Genomic DNA, 27,415 nt, shown 5'->3' on the forward strand with positions numbered 1-27,415 from the left:
GGATCTCGTGGTCAAGGATCTTTGTTCCTGAATCCTTGAATCATCTATCTGTTTGTGTTTAGTGATTTATTTTGTGCTTATGCTTTTGCCATGTGCTTGACTTTTATATATTGTTTGATATTTTGTTTCTGAGTTTTATTCAGTTCCTGTTTAAGAGTATACCAGTGAGTAACCAAGAATAAAGTCATAATTTTGACACCTCCATCAGCCGGACTACCGATTCTTATTCGAAGAGATGGATTGGCCATGCTCAATTGCCCCTTAGTGTCCATGGATGTGTAACTTATGTTGCGGGGATAGTGTGGGGAGGCTGAAGGAATGGACTTACGTAGAGTGCACTTTCGGAGGGTCGGAGCAGATGGGCCAAATGACCTCCTTCTACGACAATGGTATTCTATGGTAATGAGCGAATGCTGATGGAATAAGCACACTCCAGGACCGTTCTGCCCTCAGTACTGCAGCCCCTCTTGCCCTCACGCTCACTCTTGCTCCTACCCTCAGTGCTAAAGTGTCTCTCCACCCTGGCTCCTGTTACCACACTCTATTTTGACCTTTAAAATCTCCCGTGTCTGTTGCCACCACCGGAGACCTTTTCAGCCGCTTCTCTTCTCCTGGCTCCCGTTCCCGCTCTGAGACCGCATTGAAGACCTGGGACTTCAGCTGCTACTTGCCCTGAACAAATTCTACCACTGGATGGAGCCTCGTCAATCAAAAACCAGGTTGAGTGTATTTTTAATATTTATTTACATATGCTGTCTATTCCATTCTTTTTCTATTTTTAAAATTTATTTTATTTTAAAGGTTATTTGAATTCTGAATGAAGGCATAAAGGAGTACAGCATTTCAACTTAAAATGTTTTTGCTGAGATCCTAACGTACTTAAATATGCAGGACTGGATTCTCTGCAGCCTGACTCCGAAATCATGGCCGGCGCCGTGGTGGAGAATCCAGTTTGACCCGAAATCAGGACCGGTGCCGGTTCGCCGATTCTCCGGGCAGCGAAAAGCAGCGTCACCGGGGGGTACGGCGCACCACCGGGACCATTGCCAGAGGCGTGCTCCGACATCCGCCGCCCCTGACCGGCCGAAGTCCCAACGGCGTGGATCTGACATGGTCCTGCCGGTCGGGATACCCGCGTGGCCGCTGCGGACTCAGTCCGCGGCCGCCCTGGTCGGGGGCGGTCCAATTGGAGGCCGGGGCGGGGGGGCTTATAGGCGGCCGGGGAATGATTGTGCAGGGTTCGAGGGTCGGGCGCGCAGCCGATTGGGGGGGGGGGGTCTCTTTTCCAGGACCAGCTCCGCGGTCCGAGTCCACCATAGAGCACGGCGCGGCCGCTGGAGGCCACCGCCGTGCGCATGCGCGACCTCTGACCCGGATTGCGGGGGCCCGTATCCGCAGCAAAAGCTGCGAGATTTACTCCCGGTCCCTGCTGGCCCCCTGCAGGGCTGGGAATTCGTGTCCCTTCAATCCAGGATTTTCAGGTGTAAAACTCCACCGTTTTGACGCCGGCATGTGGACTTAATCTCAATAATGGAGAATCCAGCCCACAGTATTTATTTTCTAATAGTGATTTATTTTATTTTGCAAGTTGTTTCAGCTTGGACTGGACTGCCCGTGTAATGTACGATATTTCCACCTGTATCTTGATTTTGCAAGTAGGAAGTGGCCAAAGGAACCAATCTCTAGTTTTAATGTTGGTTCTTGCGCGACTCCTGAAATGAAATGAAATGAAAATCGCTCATTGTCACAAGTAGGCTTCAAATGAAGTTACTGTGAAAAGCCCCTAGTTGCCACATTCCGGCGCCTGTTCTGGGAGGCTGGTACGGGAATTGAACCGTGCTGCTGGCCTGCCATGGCCTGCTTTAAAAGCCAGCTCTTTAGCCCTGTGCTAAACCAGCCCCTCAGATACTGAAGCAGTCCATGCCCAAATGCAGCAAGACCTGAGCAATATTCAGGCTTGAGCTGAAAAGTAGCAAGCAACATTCACTCCACTGCAGTGCCAGGCAATAGCCATCTCCAACAAGAGAAGATCTAACCATCGCCCCTTGACATTCAATGGCATTACCATCGCTGAATCCCCCACAATCCACATCCTAGAGGTTACCATTGATCAGAAACTGAACTGGACCCAACCATATAAATACTGTGGCTACAAGAGCAGGTCAGACGATAGGAATTATATGGCGAGTAACTCACCTCCTGATTCCGCAAAGCTTGTCCACTATCTACAAGGCATTAGTCAGGAGAGTGATGGAATACTCTCCACTTGCCTGGATGAGTGCAGCTCCAACAACACTCAAGAAACTCAACACCATCCCAGGACAAAGAATCCCTCCACAACGACAAACAATGGCATCCGCGTATACCATCTACAAGATGCACTGCAGAAACTCACTAAGGTTTCTTGGGCAGCACCTCCCAAACCCACGACCACTACCATCTAGAAGGTCAAGAACAGCAGATACCTGGGAACCCCACCACCTGGAGGTTCCCCTCCAAGTCACTCACCACCCTGACTTGGAAACCTATCGCTATTCCTTCACTGTCGCTGGGCAAAATCCTGGACATCCCTCCCTAACAGCACTGTGGGTGTACCTACATCACATGGACTGCAGCGGTTCAAGAAGGTAACTGATCACCACCTTCTCAAGGGCAATTGAAGATGGGCAACAACGGGCAGCACGCTGGCGCAGTGGTTAGCATTGCTGTCACGTGAGAGTACCTTTAAGAAATGGGTGTTTATCAAATATCTGTAGTGGATGTACCTTTAAGAAAAGGGTGTTTATCCAATACTTGCAGTGATGTCAGAGTGTGGGTGGAGCTGGGCTGTCTGTCTGTTTTTACTTAGTTTCGTTTTCAGAGTTGGAGCTGCATCCAGCCAAACAAGGTGTAATTTTGATCTCACTGCATGAAAAGAATGTCTTCAAATCACTTGCTAATTTAAAAGTGATAACTGCTCTCAGTAGAGAATTTAAATCTGCTGTCTTTATTTTTTTTTTAATGGTTTAACCTGTGTGCTGTGTTATCCACCCTGGGGTAACACGGACTGCAACTGGATGCAGTTGTATTGGAAAGTAGACTTCAAACTTAGACATTGGTTCAACACGATTTACTGAACTTCTGTAACAGTGCACACAACTTGCTGTGGGTTGACACTCTACTACTCTAAGTATGCTAACTATAACTAACTAGACCAGACTAGCTCTGAGCCACATGTAGAAGGTGCTAACTGATACATACACCCTGACTGTCACTACAGTTGTCACCAGTGGAAAGAGGCAGAGTGCTGATGCCTCGTGTGTTTTATAGTGGGAAACCCCCCCCTCTGGTGTTCTGCCTGGTGATTGGTTGTGTTCTGTCCTGTGTGTTGATTGGCTGTACTGGGTGTCTGTCACTGCCTGTCTGCATCTCATTATGTGCATGAGTGCATATCATGAAACTGTGGATGTTGGTTGGAAAGGTATCAAGGGTTATCTTTTGTGTACTGTATCTATTGGTCAGGATTGGTAGTTGATAAACTGTTTACTGTGTGTTGATAAAATGTTAACTGGATTCATAGAATAAACATTTGTTTTGTTTTAAACATACTTTAGCTCTCTGTTGCATCACACCTGTAAAATGGACCCTTGTGCTCCCCATAACCCAAATCTATTTAAAGTTATGGGTCAGGTGAACTCCATGATATACTTTGGTGTTCCCTAAACCCGGGCCCATAATATTGCTGCCTCACGGCGCCGAGGTCCCAGGTTCGATCCCGGCTCTGGGTCACTGTCCGTGTGGAGTTTGCACATTCTCCCCGTGTTTGCGTGGGTTTCGCCCCCACAACCCAAAGATGTGCAGGGTAGGTGGATTGGCCATGCTAAATTGCCCCTTAATTGGAAAAAATGAATTGGGTACTCTAAATTATTTATTTTTTTAAAAGGATGGGCAATAAATGCTGGCCTTGCCAGCAACGCCTACTTCCCGTAGATTATTTTTTAAAAACGAATTAGGAGCAGTAGGCCATTCGACCCTTTGAGCCTGTTACTATTCAAAAAGATTATGGCTGAACTCCACATTTCTGTCTACCCCCATAACCTTTGATTATGGTCTTTCTGATTCTGACGGTTAAAACAAACTCTTTACAGGCGTGAGGGAGTCTGTCCCTTTGCTGCTGTAGGTGATGTTACTGCTGAAATGGTCGGCAGATCAACTTGCAAAATTCTACACATCTCCATCATAATGACGCTTGTTGTAATGCTCGTCACTTCCACCAGATGACTCTGCAACGGAGCCAGAATCCCCAAACGCAGAGCAAGTTTATCAGTCTCAGTCCCGTCCAGTGGGAATCCGTTGCCGAATATCCGTAGAGCCCGTGGATGCGGCTACCGAGGCACGGGAAAGCAGCAGGCGGGCGGTCCGCTCCGCTCCCCCCCCCCGTGCCATTTTACCAGAGGCGTACTCGCAACGGCGGGAAAGCAATTCTGGTCATTAAATGTGCAATTAGCCCCCTTATTTCACCAAGTGCAGTGATGTTTTGCAAAGGTGACCCGCATCCCAAACAGCATCATCAGCTCAGAGGAGGCGAGACCACATCATTGCCTGCAACTGACAGATTAACAAAGGAACAAAGCTACAGGATTTGCAGCAGGGCTGCATAAATTAACTAATTGGTCAGAAGCAAGACTAACATATATTAACCCTGTGGGGAGTGAGGTGAAGGAGTTCCATGGGATGAATACAGAATGTACACCTGGCAGGAGAATGCACCGAGAATTAACGCAGGACCCTCAATAAAACAACTAAAGATAGAAAAGACAACAGTAAGTTAGTGTTTCAGCAGGACAACAGTTTTTAAAAATGTAGGTGAAGGGGTGTGATTAAAGTTAAAGGTGAATGTGAGTCCAGGTTAGTTAGTAAAATAAGTGAATTCTAGGAGAGAATATTGTGCTCCATACTTTTCCTCACTATTATACTCCTAACTTCAACATAAATTAGCTGGAAGCCTGGGACAGACTGACAGGGCTCATAGAAACATAGAATATAGGAGCAAGAGGAGGCCATTCGGCCCTTCGAGCCTGCTCCGCCATTCAATACGATGATGGTTAATCCTCTATCTCACCACCACACTCCCGCTCTCTCCCCATACCCCTTGACACCTTCAGAATCTAAAAATCTATTTACTTCTTAAATATATCCAGTGACTTGATCTCCACAGCCTCCTGTGGTAGAAAATTCCTCAGGCAATCTCTGAGTGAAATGAAATGAAATGAAAATCGCTTATTGTCACAAGTAGGCTTCAAATGAAGTTACTGTGAAAAGCCCCTAGTCGCCACATTCCGGCACCTGTTCAGGGAGGCTGTTACGGGAATTCAACCGTGCTGCTGGCCTGCCTTGGTCTGCTTTCAAAGCCAGCGATTTAGCCCTGTGCTAAACAGCCCCTATATCGAGACGCGGTTTCTCCTCATCTCAAATCTAAAGAGCCCATTCCGTATCCTGAGTCTGTGACCTCTTGTCCTAGACCCAACAGCCAGAGGAAACTACATCACTGCATCCATTCTGTCCGGCCCTGTCAGAAGTTAATGTTTCAATTAGATCCTCTCTCATTCTTCCAAATTCCAGTGAATACACGCCCGGTCGGCCCAATCTCTCCTCATCCAAACAAGTGATTCTCCACGAATACTTCTCAGAATACCGAGGGAGGCGAGGTAGAAGCTGGACAAAGCATTGGTGAGTCGTTTGGAGGGAGCCGTTACATGGGCCAATGGTTTCTTTGTGGAGATATCCCTTTTGAAGATGAGTCATATTGAACTCGAAACATTAACTCTGTTTTTATCTCTCTCCACAGATGCTACCAGACCTGCTGAGATTGTTCCAGCACTTTGTGTCTATTTTTAATGCCCCTTTTTTATATGGTGCTCTCAATCGCGCTGACGACCCAATTTCCTGACCCATCCTCAAAATTGACGTAAAAAAGGGTCAGGATGTGAAATAGTCCCAATGCCCAAGAGTTTTATAACACTCGGAGATTCTGGCCTGCGCACGCTGGGTGTGTTTTACTTCAGAGGTTCCGGAGTGTGTCAGGCTGGCCTAAAGTAGAGGTTGAAAAGGATACTGTATTGCACACTCCAAGTTACACCCACAACCTGAGGGGCAATTTCCCCAATTATTCACCTGCTTTTTGGTTACTGTTCCTTTTAATATATTTTTGAACAAACGTTTTCTGAAGAGCAAGATATTTTCACATTAGAATAAACAAGCTATCTCCTGTGAATTGTGGCAACTTAAAAATAATGGGACTGGTGGCACAGGCAAGGCTCATAGAATCTTCGAATCATAGAATCCCTACAGTACAGAAGGAGGCCATTCAGTCCATCGAGTCTGCCCCACCCTATACCCATAACCCTGTAACCCAACCTGCACATCCCTGGACATAAGGGGCAATTGATCATGGCCAATCCACCTAACCTGTACATCTTTGGACTGTAGGAGGAAACCGGAGCACCCGGGGGAAACCCCCACACACACGGGGAGAACACAGAGTCACCCAAGGCTGGAATCGAACCCAGGTCCCTAGCGCTGTGAGGCAGCAGTGCTAACCACTGTGCCACCCCATGATCTTTTGAACATAAATGTTTATGGGATGATCTTCCTGAGATGTTGAAGATTAAAAGGGTTGATGGGGGTAGATAGAGAGAAATGAGTTCCTCTGGTGGGAGAGTCGGGCAGTAGGTCATAACGTCAAAATTAGCGCCAGACCATCCCGGGCTGATGTCAGGAAGCATACCCTCACACAAAGGGGAGCAAAAATCTGGAAATTTCTCTCCCCCCCCCCCCCCCCCCCCACTCCTCCCCCCCCCCCCCCCCCCCCCCCAATGACGTGGAGCCAATAGAAATTTTCAAAATTGAGATCGTTTTGTCTTGTTTACGGGTTACGGAACCGCTGGTCGATGGAATTAGGTTACAGAACTACCGGCGCATTTCACTTTGCTATATTGCCATAATCATAGACCAGAACAAACAGACTTGACAAAAATCAAAATATTGCGGATGCGGGAAATCTGAAATGAAGAGAGAAGATTGCTGGAGGATTCAGCAGGTCTGGCAGCATCGGTGGAGGGAGAAACAGAATTAATGTTTCAGGTTGATGACCATTTCGTCAGAGCCAGTTATATATTGACCTGATCCAGTCTGACAAAGGGACATTAATTTGAAATGCTAACTCACTCTTTCTCTGCACAGAACCAACAGCCCTTGCAGAAAACTATTACCCGAGGGTTAGTAATAAGTGAGCAAGGTGTGTGTTGTATTAGCTGAAACCTTGCTAAAACAGCAAACTTGAAGTTGCATAAACATTAAATACAACCCATTTTCATTTTTGTATTTTAATTTCCGTCCATGTGTGTATATAAACAGCACGGGTAAATGGAAGATAAACAGATCAAATGCAGCACAAACCAATGGGAAATTAGTTTAACTTCAAGCTGCTTAAGAGGTGAGAGCAATTTCCTCTGCTATTTCCCACTCCAAAACCCTGGGAGATGATACACTAGAGCCTCTAGGTTATAACAATTCACTCACCCACAGCATAAACTAAAGGGATTCTCTTAAATTACATGTAATTTTAAAACAAATTTAACCATAACCAAAACATGTAGAACGTCCAATTTAAATGTCTCCATCACTGAAAGTGGATGGAACTAATGTTTTCACCCGTGCGTGTTCTCCTGTAGGATATATATCTCAAAACTAATTGATGGGTTTCAGTAAAACTTGGTTAATAGATGAGGTTATGGCCCAAGGAAGAAATTATTAATATTTGGCCAAGGTGGGGGGGGGGGGGTCTGGATCCTGGCATTTTTAAAAGGATCCATTAATTTTGGGATACAGAGTGCATTGACTTTTGTTTTAGAATGTTATGGATTGTCTCAGCTGCTGTGGTGGAATTTGTCACAGCTAGCCAAATGTGTGCAGAGTTTTCAGAGCAGGTTGTTGGATGTGTAGTGATTTGAAGCCTCCTCAGTGGGATGAAAGCTCTGAGTAAAAAGCTGTCTTCCTTCAGCTTTGTAGTTACAAAGTATCAACCAAGCAGGGGAAAGCCTTAAGGAAGAGCTGCGTGATTGAAACAATGTTAATTTAACACAGCTTAGCAGAAGCACTCTTCTTCAGTCTAAAATTGTTATCAATAGAAACTTGACCACTTCAAATAGGTCTAAGAATATCTGCCCACCATTTCACTCTGAGGGGCGAAAGTATCATTTCTCTGCTAATGGTAGGATTCTACAGCAGGTCCTGTGCACTTGGCAGTGCTTTGACCTTTGACAAACTCTCTTTGGAGTCGAAAAGGGTTGATGTTGTGGGCAATGGTGGGATAGGTGGGTCTATTGAGGTTAGTGTTGAGGTATCACTGTGAAACAGAATGGCAGGAGTTCCACTCTGCATTTTATCCACATCACTGCCAGCCCATGCGGGAGAGACCCCACATTTATTTTCCACCAGTCTGGAGTGCAAGCAATAAAAACAGGTTTCCATTTTCCACGCTTCCACCTCACTTAATTTAGCAGAATACTGAATGGAAATGTATAAATTAGAGATGAGGAAGAGGTTTATGTGGCACTTGTGCTATTCGTCCTCAACCCTCAGAAGGGTCAGACTCTGTTTTTGTTGTTTCAAAAGAATCATGCATCACAGAAAGAGACTATTTGGCCCATCAAGCCTGCGCCAGCTCGTTGAACGAGGTATCCAATTGGTCCCACTCCTTCTCTTTCCCCAAAGTACTGCATTATTTCTCTTTTTAAAATATCTATCGAATTCCCTTTTGAAAGTTCTGATTGAATCTGTTCCCACCGCCATGTCGGGCAAGGCCTTCCAGATCACGACAACCGGAGCGTGAGCGAAAATGTCTTCTTATCCCCCCTCTCTGGCCCCTTTTCTAATCCACATAAATCTCTGCCCTCTGCGTCGCCAACCCTTCTGCCAATTGGAAACCGTGGGTACTCTTATCGAAACATTTCATATCTTCGAACACTTCAATTAAACCTCTTGTTTAGTCATGTGTTTGGAGAGGAATTTGCCCTTTCACGTTCCCAGGATGTATCTGGTGTATTGGAAAGCCAATTTTTAAAAACATTTTGAGTAAAAATGGAGGGCATTTTTTAAAAATCATGTGACACCACTGTTGCCACTGAGTTGCAAGTTGCATATAAACTCTCACAATGGGTTGGGATAACTGTTAACAGTGATTTATTGCCCATTGAGACAGAGATTAGCCAGGCTCACTGAAAGCGAGGAGCAGCCATGTGCAAATGCAGCATTGACATCTCGTGGCGATGAGTGTGACAGCGGATGATCTCCTCGCTGTGCATTCGCAACACAAGTGTTGAAGCGATTTGTGGAAGTTTGACCTGGGCTGAGATTAATTCCTCCAGGAGGTTTCACTCTGCTTTACTCAGGTGGAGTCCGAGCCCTGACTGTGAAGTCGAAACAGAAAAGGCTAGTCAGGTAAGATAAAGTCGCCATAGTCACAGATGACCCATAGACTGCTTTCCGCTTTGAGGGGGGAGAGCTGATTGGTGGTGATTTAACCCGAGGATCACCACACCTCAGGCGAGGGGCAAGGTTGAGAAGGTGGGGCCTTCATTCCCTTAACAGCCTCCCCGAATAGGTGCCGGAATGTGGCGACTCGGGGCTTTTCACAGTAACTTCATTTGAAGCCTACTTGTGACAATAAGCGATTTTCATTTCATCTTTTCATTCATGAATAACCTCAGCCTGTACGGGAATTGAACCCAAGCTGTTGGCCTCATTCTGCATCACAAACCAGCTGTCTAGCCAACTAGTCAGGTAGTATCTGTGGAGAGAGAGAGCTAAGGTTTATAGTACTCTAGCCATAGCTAGAGAGGGTGCAGAGGAGATTCACCAGCATGTTGCCTGCGACCAAGAGAGATTGGATAGGCTGGGATCATTTTTTCCTCGAGCAGAGAAGGCGGAAGGGGGGACACCTGATCGAGGTGTACAAAATTATGAGGGGCATAGATGGGGTGCATTCAGGAAGGAACTTCTGTCCTTAGCGGCGGGGTCAATAACCATGGGGCAAGGAGATTGGCTGGGGATGTTAAGAAAAACCTTTTCACCCAGAAGGTAGTTGGAATCTGGAACCTACTGCCTGAAAGGGTGGTAGAGGCAGGAACCCTGAGAACATTTGCGAAGTATTTAGATGAGCATTTGAAACGGCCTAGCATACAAGGCTACGCGGCAAGTGCTGGAAAATGGGATTAGAGTAAATAGGTGCTTGATGGCTGGCCCGGACAGGCTGGGTCAACGGGCCTTTATCCATGCTATAAAAACTCTCGGACTATGAATTCAGGTTTGTATTTAACCTTCTATGGCTGCAGCCCACGGCTCAAAGTACAATCACTTCACATCCTTTCATCAGCTCTGCCGTGAATACACCTGACTTTCCATTTCCACGACACAGACTGGGATCGATATTCTTCCCTTTTCCAGGCTGTCACAGCCTGCCTGCTGAAAACTCTGCCCCAAGAGTTTCAACTTATTAAAGAAAGGGGGATTTATTTTTCGTCCAACAAAAAGGAAAGTGGTCATTTATTTCCAGTGCACACCAGCTCAGGGGTCTTTATCCCGTGATCCAGATTCTGGGCTGTGACACTTTTTGTGAAAAATGAAAATAGCAGTTCATTGGAAAACAGGGAGCAAACATGAAGCCTGATTAAGCAGGGATTTAGCAGATTCCCCGTTTGTCTGGGGAAATAGCATTCACCCCAGGACCACTTCTAATATCAGTATTACTGACCTACAATCCTTTTTAAACTGGCTTAAAGTGATGTTCACGTTACTTGTTGCTGGCAATATTTGTCTGGGGGATGGACAATAATTGCCAATGATGCCCATTAATCGAGAGGGGGGGGTAGCAGGATGTCGTCAGGAGGAATTTGCAGGACACAGAGGTAGGAATAGAAGAGTGGTTGACAGAGAGAGAAACAGGGGGAGAGATGGAGACAGAAACAGAGAGAGACAGAGAGACAGAGAGAGAGATGGAGACAGAAACAGAGAGAGAGAGACACAGAGAGAGACACAGAGAGACAGAGAGGGAGATGGAGGCAGAAACAGAGAGAGAGACAGAGAGAAAGACACAGAGAGACAGAGAGAGAGATGGAGACAGAAACAGAGAGAGAGAGAGACACAGAGAGACAAAGAGAGAGACAGAGAGGGAGATGGAGGCAGAGAGACAGAGAGAGAGAGAAGCAAATTTTAAAAATGGAAATGGGGAGAGAGAAGGTCTGAAAACATAACCAAGAGGAAGAGTTTAAGAATAGGGTGCACATTATTCGGTATGTCTAATGAGGTTGTGTTTTTTTTTAAAGATTTTTATTCTCCATTTTCACAGTTTCTTCAGAATTTACACCCCACCAACAAACAGTAAACGGTAAGGAATACAATGTCAATCCCCTTATTAACAACAACGATCCCATCCTCCCACCACCCCCCAAACAAATACCCACCTGACAATATAAGCATCAAATAAAACAAACCCTCCCAAGGTGGGGGAAAAAAAGGAAAAAAGAAAAAGGAATCAGGAATCGCCTATGGTGACCATTGGCATATAGAGTCCACCCTCAACGCCCCCCCCCCCTAATATTCAATGCCACCCAATCCTCAAAAGAGTACTGTGAATGACACCCATGAATTGTAGAAACCCCCCCCCCTCCACTTCCTCTTAGAAACTCCTCCCCCCAACCTCGGTTCCGTCCCCAACTTTTCATTCCCGGCTAGACTCACCGAAACCTGTTCTACCAGGCTCCGATGGCCGCAGCCCCTCCCCCCACCTCACTCTGTTCACTGGCAGGCTTAAACCAGCCAGCATGAAGGCCCCCGCCCGGGTCACCTTCCCCCTTGCCCGGTCCCAGGAAAACCAAGAAATCCCCTTTAGCACACAACCCCGCATACACACCCAAGCCCAAAAAAACCATCATTGCAAATGAAAGTCCCATCTCTTCCCTTGACCAAATATATACAGCGTCGACTCATTTAGTACATACACCAACACACAGTGAAAAAATAAAGTTACATGAGGCTACATCGGTACACGACCATTTATCAATTCTGCCACAGTCCTTCTGCCTTCGCAAACTCCTCCGCTGCTTCCGCCGTCCCAAAATAAAAGTCCTTGGATTTGTAGGTCACCCTCCACTTAGCTGGATACACTATGCTGCACTGCACCTTGCTGATGTACAGTGCCTTCTTCACCCGGCTGAAGGCAGCCCGCCTCCTCGCCAGCTCCACTGTAAAGTCCTGGCATATGCGTATACCAGCTCCAGCCCACTGCACCATCCGCTTCTGCTTTGCTCAGCACAGGACTTTCTCCTTCACGCTATACCTGCGGAAACAGAGTTACTACTGTTGACGGCTCACTCTCCTTTGGTATAGGCATCCATGACCGATGAGCCCGATCCAGTTCATAACGGGAGCGATTGTCCCCCTCCCCCAATAGCTTCGCCAACATCGTGGCAAAATACTCCATCGGCCTCGGGCCTTCCACCCCTTCGGGAAGACCCACAATCCTCAGATTCTGTCGCCTGGATCTGTTTTCCAGGTCTTCCATTTTGGCTCGCAGACCCTTGTTGGTCTCTATCACCCTCCGCAACTCCTTCCCCACCGAGGTGAGTTGATCACTGTGCTGCGATAATGCCTCTTCCACTTCCTTCAGTGTCTCACCTTGCTCCCGCACCTCCGCCACTGCGCTCGATACCACCGCCCTCACCGGGGAAATCGCCTCCTCCACCAGCACTTTCAATACCGCCCCCATCTCCTTCTTCATCGCTTCCATGTGTTTTGTGAACTGTTTTTCAACTTCCACAGCCATCACCTTGGTCATTTCTTCTGCTGTGAGCGATGCAGCCTCTCCTGGTGCTCCAGCCTCTGCTTTCCTTACAGTTCCTGCGCTGACGTTTTCACTCCCCGGCAGACTTCCGTTACCCCCTTTTTCACGGCCGTTTTTCTCCCAAACTTGGACATTTCTCCTCCCTGTGCCTTCTTACAGCCTTTTCAGCCTCCGTTGCCCCCGGGACCGGGCGTTAAAACCCCGAAATTCCTATTCCCGAGTGGGAGCCCCCCAGTGTGCGGCTGCCTCCCGCCCGCCGTCACCGGAAGTCCGTCCTAATGAGGTTGTGTTAAAGGACTTTGCTTCCTTGGGAATGAACAGTGCCAATCTGTAATTCCCACAGGGAGAGAGGATGGCGAGTGGCTTCCATCAGCCTTATAGAAATGTGTCTGCCTGCTAGCTGAGTAAATCTGAAACTCTCCTCCCAATGGGCTGCTGAGGCAGTCTGGGGGGTGGGGGCTGAGATTTAGATTTTTCTACTCGCCTCCCTTTCTCTCTCTCACACACACAGGACCCAAAATACTGAAACCCAAGCGCACCTTAAACGTTATCTGATGCATCAATTATTCACAAAAAAAAACTTCAGTACAACCAGATTCTACCTTTGGAGGGAAGGGGCTGGGTCAGGAATTTGTGCTCACTTTCAGTACGCCTGCCGCGCTGGTTGGGGGATTTAATAACCTTTAGTCCCACGTCCCCAGGTTTGGCTCAGTAAGAAGCTTCAACCTGTGCAGTTCCCCTGGGCTGACCTGCTCATTGCCTCTCGCTCTTTTCCCCCCTTTCCAGAGTTCAACGCATGCTCACAGAAATCCCGGTGTTTAAAAAAAAAGACTTTCAGAGAAGACATCAGCGGGAGGGGGGGAATCACAGACTCTTATATATTTAAAACAATTTAAAATGCCCAGTTGCTGGAGACTGGACTGATTTTCCATCGTACTGGGCTGCATGAGGATTATGTCAGCTTTGAAATCTGGCAGATTGGCTCATTTTGTTGGTTGCTATTTGCTGGTAGGTGTTTTAAGATTGAAACATTACTCATGTGTATTTTGTATATGACATATATCTGCTTATATATTCGATAACACGAAGCATGTTAATTCCGTGTCTGTGTGTAAAATGCAATTCAGAAATGAGTGGCTTGCACAAGGACAAAACAGCTTGTTGAGATTTGCAGGAATAAAATAATATTCGTTTGTGCAACGCAGTTATAGATCTTTAAATCAGGCATCGATTGGTGAAAGGGAAGTTTTGAACTCGGTGTTTTTACAGGGAGGTTACCGGTGGAAAAAGTGACATTTTTGACCAGATTGTTCTGATCGATTTCTCTTGCTCCCGATGTATTTGCAAAGGCGATGCTGACCAGGTGTACGCGGGAATGGCATGACCTGGACAACACCGAGTACGATTGCTGGCCCTTGGAGAAGCCGCATGAATACAACATGATAGATTGCGGGGGTGAGTTGCTCGGATTTCCCCACTGTGAACAGCTGAGCCGCCCCCCTGAGCAAATCGCAACCAGAGGGTGAGGCACAGGACCACCCCGGTCCACATTCTCTCTCTCTCCCCCCCCCCCCCCCCCATAACACACCCCTCCCCCACACACACCCCTCCCCATACACCCCCCTCCCCCACACACACACCCTCCACCCCCCCCACCCCATACACCCCCCTCCCCCCACACAAACACCCTCCACCCCCCACCCCATACACCCCCACACACAACCTCCACACCCTCCACCCTCTCCCCACACAGCCACCCATGCCCCTCCCCATACACCCCCACCCACACACACACACCCCCCTCCCCATACACCCCCACCCACCCACACCCCCCTCCACCCCCCTCCCCCACACACACACCCTCCCCATACACCCCCACCCACACACATACCCTCCACACCCCCCACACCCTCCCCATACACCCCCACCCACACACACACCCTCCACCTCCCCCACACACACCCCTCCCCACACACACACCCTCCACCCACCCCCCTTCCCATACACCTCCACCCACACACACACATCCCCACACACACACTCACACACACATCCCCACACAGACATCCCCACACACACACACACACATCCCCACACAGACATCCACACACACACACTCCCACACACACCCCCACACACACCCCAACACACACACACGCACACACTCCCACACACACCCACACACACACCCAAACACACACACACACACACACCCAAACACCCCCACACACACACACCCCAACACACACCCACACACACATACACCCCAACACACATACACCCCAACACACACACACAAACACCCTCCACACCCCTCCACCCAAAGCCACATGTAGCCAGATTTCCCCTGTCTTGTACAAATCAGATGGATTTTTTGCAACATGGTCAAACCCGCTTTACATTCCAGATTGATTCATCCCAGCAGGGGTGGGATTTGAACCCGTGTTCTCAGAGCATTACCTTGGAACTCCAGATTACTAGCCCAGTGACATTGTCTCCCCTCAAAACTGGTGATCAGATTAACGGGTCAGAGGGTGAGGAATGAGAGTGGGACTGAACGATCAAGGGGAAGGCAAAAGTACCAAAGAACAAATCAGGATGGAACTAAACATTGGAAATAAACATGCCAATTAGGAGCAGGAGTAGGCCACCCGGCCCCTCGAGCCTGCTCCACATTCATTCAGCGCGGCCAATCCACCTACCCTGCACATCCTTGGGTTGCGAGGGCGAAACCCACACAGACACGGGGAGAATGTGCAAACTCCCCACGGACAGTGACCCAGGGCCGGGATCACAGTGCTGCCCTCTAATCTTTGTCTTAAACAGTCAACCCGCTATTTTGAAACAGTAGCCCCTGCTTCTAGATTCTCCCGCAAGTGGAAACATCCTCTCCACGTCCATCCTGTCAATAACCCCTCGGGATGTTATACGTTTCAATCAAGTCACCTCTTACTCTTCTAAACTCCAATGGATTGGAGCTTAGTCTGTCCAATATTTCCTGATAAGACAACTCTGCTATTACAGGTGTTAGTCAAGCAAATCTTTTCTGAACTGCTTCCAATACATTTACACCCTTCCTTCAATCAATACTGTACACAGTATTCCAGATGTGGGAGAAGTAAACGTTTATTCCTGGGAAATAAAGAAATTGAGAGTGAGGAGAGGGCGATGTGAGGATTAACCATGCAATATCTAGACTTCCTCTCCCTGTGTGATCCTACACATATGGTATTGTAGATATGTACGACATTGGGCGGGATTCTGCCCCACCCAGCGGGGCGGGGGGTCCCGGCGCCGAGGAGTGGCGTGTACCACTCCGGCGTTGGGCTGCCCCAAAGGTGCGGAATCCTCCGCACCTTCAGGGGCTAGGCCGGCGCCAGAGTGGCTTGCGCCGCTCCGGCTGGCGGGGAAGGGGCTTGGCCCCACACCAACCAGCGCAGAAGGGCCTCCGCCGGCTGGTGCGAGTTGGCGCATGCGGGGGAGCGCCAGCATGTGCTGGCATCATCCCAGCGCAAGCGCAGAGGGGTTCGTCTCCGCACCGGCCATGGTGGACCGCTACAACTGCCGGTGCGGAGGAATAGAGTGCCCCCGCGGCACAGGCCCGCCCGCGGATCGGTGGGCCCCGATCGTGGGCCAGGCCACCATGGGGGCACGCCCCGGGGCCAGATCCCCCCTGAGGACCCCGGAGGCCGCTTGCGCTGCCAGGTCCCGCCGGCAAATATCTGGTGTAACATACGACGGCGGGACTGGCCGAAAACGGGTGGCCACTCGGCCCATCGTGGACCGCCCTTCGTTTGTGAAACATTTACAGCATGTAAATGCAATGGTTTCACTGCGACCTACTGGCAAATGGGGTGAGTTGTGAACAGATTAGATTTGGTGTCATTTTTAAAATAGTCACTTCATAGCACAGAACTTGAACTTTGCTGGTAACAGAGAGATGTCGCTGAAGCTTTTCAACTTCCACTCATCAGGGCAAACACAAGAATGCCAAATTTCAAAGTTTGTACTACAGGAAAAAACAATGCTGATTGGTTGGCAAATCAATTCTGATTGGCCAAATATATTGCCCTCGAGAAAGCAATGGGGAACTCTCGGCTAGTGATCTGGCTCGGATTTATTTTAAAGTCGCCGTGTCAGGTCTGCGACGCTGGCGGCTCGGACTGGGCAGTCATCTATGTCACGTGCCACCTTTGACATGCACACCCAAGATAATGTCCTCTGATTTGCGTACTAATTATGAGTTTTATAGTCAGTCTCATCGTCTATTCATTCTATATCTTATTTGTGGAATAGTGTCTTTTCTTCATAATTACATTGCAGCAAGAGATAGTGACAATGGGAGATGAGATACAAGATTTCTTTTCAAATAGTCCAGGCAGAGCATGTCTTTAGTGAGTTTGACAACCTTTTTCCAGCTCGTGTCAAACCCTCAGCACTGCTTGCTTAATAAACATATTTCTTTCTTCCCCAGGTCTAGAGATGGCTTGGGTGCAGAGACCTTCGGAGAAGGTGCTCAGTGGTGAAGAATTCAACGTGACCTATGCAGTAACGGTGACAGATCATTTTTATCGCTGGGCGGTGGAGAACAGCATCCTCTCCCACACGTGAGTACTGTTTTCCTGCCGCAGTTATTTGCGCTGACGTTTGAATGGGCACGTTCATTGGTCACACAGCCCCGGCTGGGAGCCACACATGAAAGAGAAACCAAATTGCAGGCACAATCGCGCCAATTCTCTGTCACCTTCTATCCTTCCGCCTGACGCTCCCCACTGAGCGAGGGGGGGGGGGGCTTGCCTGTTCCGTGCAAAGGGCTGGACATGCTAATGAAGTGTTCAAGGCCGGGCAGGGGGTTGAAGCTCTTCCAGTCAGTCAGCAACTTATGATTCATTCAGGGAAGTGCTACATTTGGTCCCTGTTCTGAGCTGCCAATAAAATTGTCACTTCCTAAATAATTAAAATCTCCACTAAGAGGCAGTCATCCTCCCTTCATCTGGATTGGATTGGATTGGTTCATTGTATTGCTCTGCGTGCAGCTCAAATAGATCATTCCGTACATGAAAAGAAAATACATTTAAGGGTAAACATAAAATAGACAATGTAAATACATTGACACAGGCATGGGGTGAAGAGATCAGATCAGACCATAAGTCCATCAGTCCATAAGAGGGTCGTTTAGGAGTCTAGCAACAGCGGGGAAGAAGCTGTTTTTGAGTCTGTTCCTCCGTATTCTCCGACTTTTGTATCTCCTGCCCGATGGAAGAAGTTGGAAGAGTGAGTAAGCCGGGTGGGAGGGGTCTTTGATTATGCTGCCCGCTTTCCCCAGGCAGCGGGAGGTGTAGATGGAGTCAGTGGACTGGGAGGCAGTTTCATGTGATAGACTGGGCTATATTCACGACTCTCTGAAGTTTCTTGTGGTCTTGGGCCGAGCAGTTGCAATATTAGGCTGTGATGCAGCCAGACAGGATGCTTTCTATGGCGCACCTGTAATGGTTGGTAAGCGTCAGTGTGGACATGCTGAATTTCCTTAGTTTCCTGAGGAAGTATCGGCGCTGTTGTGCTTTCTTGATTGTAGTATCGACGTGGGTGGACCAGGACAGATTTTTGGTGATGTGCTCACCTAGGAATTTGAAGCTGTCAACCATCTCCACCTGGGCCCCGTTGATGCTGACAGGAGTGTGAACACCACTTTGCCGATATAGGCCGAGTCCCGCCAGCGCCATTCACATGTGGTCCTACTTGGCGGGACCTCGCCGTCATCATCTGCGGGGGGGTGGCCTGGTGCGGGGGGTGGGGGGATCCGACCCCGGGCGGCCTACCGATCGGCGGGCCAGCTTCTCCTGGTGGAGGCCTATTTTACTCCGCGCCGGGACCCTGAAGCTCTCCACCATGTTGCTATGATGTTCACCTGAATATCATGACATCCTCCCTTTTTTACAAGATTATGTGCCTACGTGGTTATAAATAGAGATGTGTACTGAGTGCAGCTAAATGTGTGTGTGTGTAATTATTTACAGCATGTACATGGGGCTTAACTATATACAAGGGGCGATGTCGGGTGTGACATAATAACGAGGTTGTACCATAACAAAGAACGGGGGAAATGTTGAACGATAAAACGAATTCCTGTAACGATAAGAACATAAACATATTAACACAGTGGTTGCATGAGTTCAATGTACAAACAGTCTCGTAAGTCCAGTCCAGTAGGTGGGCGACGAATTCGGGTTGACCGCCTCAAGGGTAGGTCTGGAACCACCGGCTGAGGAACGGGCCTGGCCACGGGCGACGATGTAAGGGGCATGGTAGCAGGCAGCTCCACGAAGTCGATATCAGGAACAACAGGAGGACACGGTGTCAGTGTAAGGTCTCGTAGCGAGCGTGGAAGTAGGCGAAGAGCCCGGCGATTGCGCCTACGAACGGATCCATCAAGCAGGAACGAGCGGGGAGCCACGCGTTGGAGAACTTTGGCAGGTGCTGACCAGCCACCTTCTGGTAGGTGGATGCGGACTTCGTCTCCAGGGGCCAGGGCGGGAAGATCAGTTGCCCGTGTGTCATGTGACCTCTTCTGGCGACCGCGCTGCAGTTGCATCCTGTGCAGTACCGGAGCATGGTCGATTATGGGTTCCAGAATGGGTGGCACAGTGGTCTGAGGGCGCGACCCATCAACAGCTGGGCTGGTGAGAGACCAGTGGCTAGTGGGGCCGAGCGATAGGCCAGCAGGGCGAGGCAGAAATCCAATCCGGCAGCAGCAGCCTTGCAGAGGAGCCACTTGACAATGTGAACGCCCTTCTCCGCCTTTCCATTGGACTGGGGGGACAGAGGGCTAGACGTCACGTGTGTGAAGCCATACGAGGCAGCAAATTATGACCATTCCTGGCTGGCGAAACAGGGCCCATTGTCCGACATGACAGTCATCGGAATTCCGTGGCGAGCGAAGGTGTCTTTGCAGGCCCTTATGACAGCGGACGACGTCAAATCGTGCAGGCATATGACCTCTGGGTAGTTGGAGAAGTAGTCAACGACGATGACATAGTCCCTGCCGAGCGCATGAAAGAGGTCCACACCCACCTTCGCCCAGGGGGACGTCACCAGCTCCTGGGGCAGAAGCGTCTCAGGAGGTTGCGCCGGCTGAAACCTTTGGCAGGTGGGAAAGTTGAGCACCATATTGGCAATATTATCACTGATGCCCGGCCAGTATACCGCCTCTCGTGCTATCCGTCTGCACTTCTCGAACCCCAGATGGCCTTTGTGTAGTTGGTCGAGGACCAGCTTGTACATGCTGTGCGGAATCACTATCCGGTCCAGCTTCAGAAGGACACCATCAATGACAGCCAGGTCGTCTCGGACATTGTAGAACAGTGTTTATACACTGCCCTTTGAGCCACCCTCCCGTCATGTGGCGCATTACACGTTGTAGAAGGGGGTCAGCCACAGTCTCTCGGCAAATACGGGCCAGACTGGAGTCATCAGCTGGCAGATTTGCCGATGTGAAAGCCACCTGCGCCTCGACCTGACAGACGAACGCCTCCGAATCTGGCGGCGTGCTCACTGCTCTCGATAGGGCATCCACCACGATGAGGTCCTTCCCTGGGGTGTAGACCAGTTGGAAGTCGTACCTCCTGAGTTTAAGTAGGATACGCTGGAGGCGAGGGGTCATCTCGTTCAGGTCCTTGTTTATGATGCTGACCAGGGGGCGGTGGTCAGTTTCAACAGTGAACCGGGGAAGACCATACACATAGTCATGGAACTTGTCTAAACCGGTTAGCAAGCCCAGGCACTCCTTTTCGATCTGCGCATAGCGCTGCTCTGTGGGGGTCATGGCCCGCGATGCATAGGCGACCGGGACCCATGATGCAGTGTCATCCCGCTGCAGGAGCACTGCCCCAATGCCTGACTGGCTGGCATCAGTCGAGATTTTAGTGGCACGAGACGTGTCGAAAAACGCCAATACCGGTGCAGTGGTGAGCTTGAGTTTGAGCTCCTCCCATTCCTGCTGGTGTGTGTGCTGCCACTGGAACTCCGTGGACTTTTTGACGAGGTGGCGCAGAGTCGTCGTGTGGGAGGCAAGGTTGTGAATGAACTTCCTCAGGAAGTTGACCATGCCTAGGAAGCGTAGCACTGCTTTCTTGTCTGCCGGCTGCGGCATGGCTGTGATGGCGCTCACCTTGTCTGCATCCGCACGGACCCCTGACCGGGAAATGTGGTCCCCAGGAACTTCAGCTCGGTTTGGGTGAAAGAACACTTGGCTCGGTTGAGGCGCAGGCCGTTTTCACGTATGCATGCAAAGACGCGTTGAAGACGATAGATGTGCTCCTGTGGTGTGGTGGACCAGATGATGACGTCGTCCACGTATACGCGCACCCCTTCGATGCCTTCCATCACCTGCTCCATGATCCTATGAAAGACCTCGGATGCCGAGATGATGCCAAATGGCATTCAGTTGTAGCAGAACCTGCCGAAAGGGGTGTTGAAGGTGCACAGCTTTCGGCTGGACGGATCGAGTTGGATCTGCCAAAAATCCTTAGAGGCATCCAGTTTCGTAAATATTTTCGCCTGGGCCATTTCGCGCGTGATCTCTTCCCGTTTGGGTATGGGGTAATGTTCCCTCATAATATTGTTATTGAGGTCTTTTGGGTCAATACAGATCTGGAGCTCGCCGGAGGGCTTGACACACACCATGGAGCTGACCCACGGCGTGGGCTCCGTGACCCTGGATAGGACCCCTTGGTCCTAGAGATCCTGCAGCTGCTGCTTGAGGTGGTCTTTGAGTGGCGCAGTGACTCTGCGAGGTGCATGAATGACCGGGGTGGCGTCTGGTTTGAGCCAAATTCTATAGGTGTATGGCAGTGTTCCCATGCCCTCGAATGCCTCCTGGTTGTGGGCGAGGAGCGATTGGAGCTGTGCGTTGAACTCTGCATCCGGGAAGTCAGACCAGGGTCCTATCCAGGGTCACGGAGGGTCACAGAGCCCACGCCGTGGGTCAGCTCCATGGTGTGCCGTCTGGAGAGAGAGAGTGGACTCGTTGCACGAGGTGGAGAGCCTTGCATGCCTGTGCATCTAGCAGGGAATCCTTCGATGAGCCGACTATCTCGAATGAGAGTGCGGCCGTGTGTGTGTTGCGTGTCACCTGGAGCTGGCAGGATCCCATAGCCGGGATAACGTTCCCATTGTAGTCGACCATCCTGCACCGGGACGGCCGAATTGGTGGTCTGACCTTCATGGCGTAGAAGGCTGACCATGCTATGAGGTTGGCGGAGGCGCCAGTGTCCAGACGGAATGTTATCGGTGATCGGTTGACCGTCAGGGTGGCACTCCATTCATCACCCGGATTGATCGTGTTGACTGAGGAAGGAGCAGCGCTCCGAAAGCTAGTGACATCGAAACAAACCTGTTGGACTTTAACCTGGTGTTGTAAGACTTCTTTATGTTTTATGTTTGTCAGGAAATTCTGAATAAACATAACATTTTTTTAAAACTTACCAAAGGTAGGTAATTAGTCTTAGTCCATGAGGGACTGCAGACACCTCTCTCTCTCTATTAGGGAGAAACAATTGGCATCGCTCAGCATCAAACATGGGGAAGGCAAGGAGGCGAGTCCCAAGTCAGCTGGAACGGGAATCGAACCCACACTGTTGATGTTATTCTGAACCACATACTAGCGTTAACCAGCTCCCAAAACATTCTATGAATAAATCATAAATTACAGATCAAGTGCACATAGAATCTTTGGGTGTCCAATAGATATTAAGACACTTCTTAGTTAAGATTTATTTGTAATATTAATTTTATTTTTGACACTCCCTATACAAGGGAAGTGGGATGGTATTGTGAATTGGACATTGAACTATCGTCACCTTTTGGGCCCTGTGTTCATAGCCAGCGTCCTCTCCATCGGCTGTCTATGAGGATGCTCTGCAGTCTGTGTCGGGGGTTTGCAATGGGCATGGATCTATAATAGAAACCAACTGTAATTGCCCGTGTCAGACTGAAAGAGCCAATGGTGGGAACTGGAGGAAAAGTGCCAGACTGGGTTGATCAAGAGTCCTCCGTTGATGTCAATGTGCATTGATTGAGAAGAGTGGTGGGAGCTTGCTCTGTACCTTACTCTTCTACAGCAGGCCTGCAATTGCTTTAGGTTGGGTGTTTGAAATGGATGTGTTTCATTCCCTACCATCCAGGACAAAGCAATCCACTTGATTGGCACCCAATCACCAATTTTAAATATTCACTCCCTCCAGCACAGTGGCAGCCGTGTGGACCATTTACAAAATGCACTGCAGCAACTCACCAAGCCTCCTTTGACAACAGCTTTCAAATCTGTGACCTCTACCACCCGGAAAGACAAGGGCAACAGGCTCATGGTATTATTTTAATCATTTTTATTAGTGTCATAATAAAGTTTAATAATCTTTATTCCTCCCACAGTCCATAGATGTGCAGGGTAGATGGATTGGCCACGCTAAATTGCCCTTAGTGTCAAAAAAGGTTAAGTGAGGTTACTGAGTTACGGGGATACGGTGGCGGCGTGAGCTTAAGTGGAGTGCTCTTTCCTAGGGCCGGTGAAGACACGATGGGCCGAATGGCCTCCTTCTGTACTGTAAATTCTATGGTCACAAGTAGGCTTACATTAACACTGCAATGAAGTTACTGTGAAAATCCCCTTGTCGCCACAATCTGCCGCCTGTTCGGGTAAACAGAGGGAGAATTCAGAATGTCCAATTCACCTAACAAGCACGTCTTTCAGGACTTGTGGGAGGAAACCGGAGCACCCGGAGAAAACTCACGCAGACACGGGGAGAACGTGCAGACACCGCACAGACAGTGACCCAAGCCGGGAATCGAACCCGGGTCCCTGGCGCTGTGAAGCAGCAGTGCTAGCCACTGTGCTACCGTGCGTATTAGGAAATAGGTATAGTTTTAAGTAATTTATATTTGTGTTTGTGGGAGTAGAAATAAGCTATAGCTTTAAGTTTAAACTTAATTTGTGTTTCTGTATAGATGTGTTAAGAAAGGGTTACGAACTTCAGCTTTAGTTTCACTTTAAACTTTGGCTGCCTCGTAATGAGGTTTTGCAACCTCTAAAGCAAACACTGGGTATAAAAAACTAAGCTGTTACCTCATTTGGAATGAGGTAACTCAGAGGCAAGGAGCATTCCACAGGCACTGCCAGTACAGACTGGAGAATACAGGCCAGACAGCAAGTCCCATGAACTAAAGAAGAAAGCCCCAGAAACCAGGTAATGGGACAAAAGAAAGTTCCAGGAGGACTGTGAAGGCAAAGGAACAAAAAACAGGAACCTGGGGAAAAGGTTCTGAAGTCAAGAGCAGAGCGAGAGGCTCCCAGTTAAAAGCAGAGCTGCAAGGCGCAAACCTCGAGATGTCGGCTTGCAAGAAGCTAGATATTCGAGGTGATCAAAAGGTGATCCTTAATACAGTATGTGAAGCAGTGGTGTTCCGTCGGTGTGGCTGGATATCTGAGATATTGTGTGGAAGCTTGAATACATATGGCAATCCAGGGCAGAGGAACACTGAAAGGAGAGATTGAAACACTGGAGGTGGATCCTTGGTGAACGCATCTGAGAGAAAGCGTTATTTAGGAGAAGATTCCAAGGTTTGTTCCTTGAGGGCAGAAATTAGAAACCTTCATGTCAGAGTTAGTGTGAAGGAAGGAAGGAAGTCTGGGGGAAGATGTTACCAATGATGGGTGTGTCCAGAACCAGGGGTCACAGCCTGAGGATTCAGGGTAAACCATTTCGGACAAAGATAAGGACTCATTTCTTCACACAAAGAGTGGTGAGCCTGTGGAATTCATTACCACAGGAAGTAGTTGATGCTAAAACTTTGAATATATTCAAGAGCAGCACGGTAGCATTGTGGATAGCACAATTGCTTCACAGCTCCAGGGTCCCAGGTTCGATTCCGGCTTGGATCACTGTCTGTGCGGAGTCTGCACATCCTCCCCGTGTGTGCGTGGGTTTCCTCCGGGTGCTCCGGTTTCCTCCCACAGTCCAAAGATGTGCAGGTTAGGTGGATTGGCCATGATAAATTGCCCTTAGTGTCCAAAATTGCCCTTAAAGTGTTGGGTGGGGTTACTGGGTTATGGGGATAGGGTGGCGGTGTGGACCTTGGGTATGGTGCTCTTTCCAAGAGCCGGTGCAGACTCGATGGGCCGAATGGCCTCCTTCTGCACTGTAAATTCTATGAAAAAAGAGGCGGCTGGATATAGCACTTGGGGAGAATGGGTTCAAAGGCTATGGGGAAAAAGCAGGATTAGGCTATTGAGTTGGAAGATCAGCCATGATGGTGATGAATGGCGGAGCAGGCTCGAAGGGCCAAAAGGCCTCCTCCTGCTCCTATCTTCTATGTATCTATGTATCCATGGCAAGCATCTGCGGGATTTGATGTGAAATCAACAAAAGTTGTATTGGGTGTCATCTGTAATATGGTTTCAGAGTGTGGGGTGTCTGACCACATTTCGCCCATTGCTTTGCATGGACCATATACTTACTGAGAACATTAGAGTACAAGATACATTTTGTAACTTGAGTAACCCTTACAGATCTACATATACCTGCAAAGGTGTAGGGGGCGATTTTCCGCGGCACGGACCAAGTGCCCGCACCGTCGTGAAACGCGATGAACAGGGCCCGGGCACGACCTATTCTGGCCCCCACAATTCGCGCGGCACCCCAACGACTGATCTCGTCCTGGTCTCAAATCTACCTCCCCACCTGTTCCCCATATTCCTTTAACCCATTTTTAAACTCAGAAATATATCTATCTCCTTCTTGAAACCATTTAAAGACTCAGACTCCATCGCACTATAGGGCAGCGAGTTCCACAAATTCATCACCCTCTGTGAGAAGTAGTTCCTCCTCATCTCAGTCAGGGAGAAGACATAGTGTATTATAATTAATCTTTTCTTAGTTAATAAATGTTGAGGAAAAAATAGTCAGCACTTCGAGTTTTCGCAAAGGTCCTTTATTTAACACGATGTTCGTGGAGGGAGTTAGAGTGACCACAGTCCTTCTAATTGTCCCCACCTTACAAGAGTACAGCAGTACTTTATATGGTACAATAAGCAATATTTAGAAAAATGAGGCATTCCTTTGATAAGCCCAGAGACAGAAAAGCGAGCGGAGTTGAACAACAGGCCTTGAATTCCTAGCCTAAGAACAATAATAATTGTCTACTGTCAGAAACAATGTGCAGCTGTGCACTTGTTTACATAGTCTGACCTTCTGCCTATTACATGCAGAACATCTTGACTGAAATAAAGCTAATATACCCATCATGCTTTGCCAAGTGCGTATTGCCAAGAAATATAGTCAAGCAGCCGGTTAAGAAAGAATACAGGGTATTAAGGCAACTAATCCGCCAACTAAAGTCCCTTCTACAATAAATATGTTATTCTTTTGTTAGAAGTTCATCAGCAGTCTGTTCATCAGCAGGGGCTGTTTAGCACAGGGCTAAATCGCTGGCTTGGAAAACAGACCAAGGCAGGCCAGCAGCATGGTTCAATTCCCATACCAGCCTCCCCGAACAGGTGCCGGAATGTGGCGACTAGGGGCTTTTCACAGTAACGTCATTTGAAGCCTACTTGTGACAATAAGCGATTTTCATTTCATTTTCATTCATTTCATCCACTTATCTAAACAGAAGAATAAAAGTTACGATTTATCAAGTCAGGTTTCTTCCTGGGATCTGACTTGTTCTGTGGTAACATCAACTGGGATCGAAACCCATGGGAACATCGCCACCAGCAAGTTCCTCTCGAAGCCACACACCATCCTGACTTCTTCACTGTCGCTGGGTCAAAACCCTGGGACAACCTTCCTCACAATACTGTGGGTGTTCCAATACTGCATGGGCTACAACGGTTCAAGAAGGCAGCTCACCATCTTTGTCATTAACTCTGATCTGTTTTGTTAAAATCTAGCAATCCAACCGAAGCCAAAGCATTCTGTGAAGAGAAGGAGTGTCCCTCAGACTGGAAGAATGCAAATGAAGACAACTGCTGTGTGCATCATGCCAACATTCACTCCTGCCCACTTGCTTTCATGGTTAGTGATCAGACCTCTGCCCTGTCTGGGACTCTTTTGGGTAGGAATATACTCTATACAAGTAGTAATTTGACAATACAGAACTTGAGTATTGTTGGGGGAAAAAGGGACAGACAGTCAAAGCTTTTTGCCTTGCACATATCAGGACAGATGCAAGAATGTCAAATTTCAAAGGGAGCAACAACTATACTGCATGCAGAGAGGGTGGTGATTGGTTGGCAAGTCAATTCTGATTGGTCTCCATGTCAACGTTTTAACCAATCAGAGTTAATTTGCCGACCAATCAGCACTTTTTCTTCTGTCGTATAATTTATTGCTCCCTTTGAAATTTGCCATTCTTTCATTTGCCCTGATGAAAATCTTCAGTAAAATGCCTCTTTTTTTTCAGCAGTGTGTATAAATTATTGGACTCTTGCTTGTGTGTCCCTTTCTTTGCAAGAGCAACAGTGCAGTTGGTGGATCGGTGATC

The 27,415-nt window shown here is 48.6% G+C and overlaps 1 protein-coding gene across 1 annotated transcript in view; it reads left to right on the plus strand.

Moving 5' to 3' along the window:
* Window positions 1–13,526: 13,526 nt before the first annotated feature.
* LOC140430102 (atrial natriuretic peptide receptor 1-like) overlaps window positions 13,527–27,415 on the plus strand; it is an 80,657-nt gene continuing 66,768 nt past the window's right edge. The window contains exons 1-4 of the mRNA XM_072517619.1: window positions 13,527–13,888; window positions 14,230–14,335; window positions 17,355–17,487; window positions 26,823–26,946. Coding sequence (XP_072373720.1) covers window positions 13,826–13,888; window positions 14,230–14,335; window positions 17,355–17,487; window positions 26,823–26,946 — 426 coding nt within the window. The 5' untranslated portion in view covers window positions 13,527–13,825. The remainder of the gene's footprint in view (window positions 13,889–14,229; window positions 14,336–17,354; window positions 17,488–26,822; window positions 26,947–27,415) is intronic.

Source organism: Scyliorhinus torazame, chromosome 9, assembly GCF_047496885.1.
Source record: "Scyliorhinus torazame isolate Kashiwa2021f chromosome 9, sScyTor2.1, whole genome shotgun sequence".
Classification (NCBI taxonomy): domain Eukaryota; kingdom Metazoa; phylum Chordata; class Chondrichthyes; order Carcharhiniformes; family Scyliorhinidae; genus Scyliorhinus; species Scyliorhinus torazame.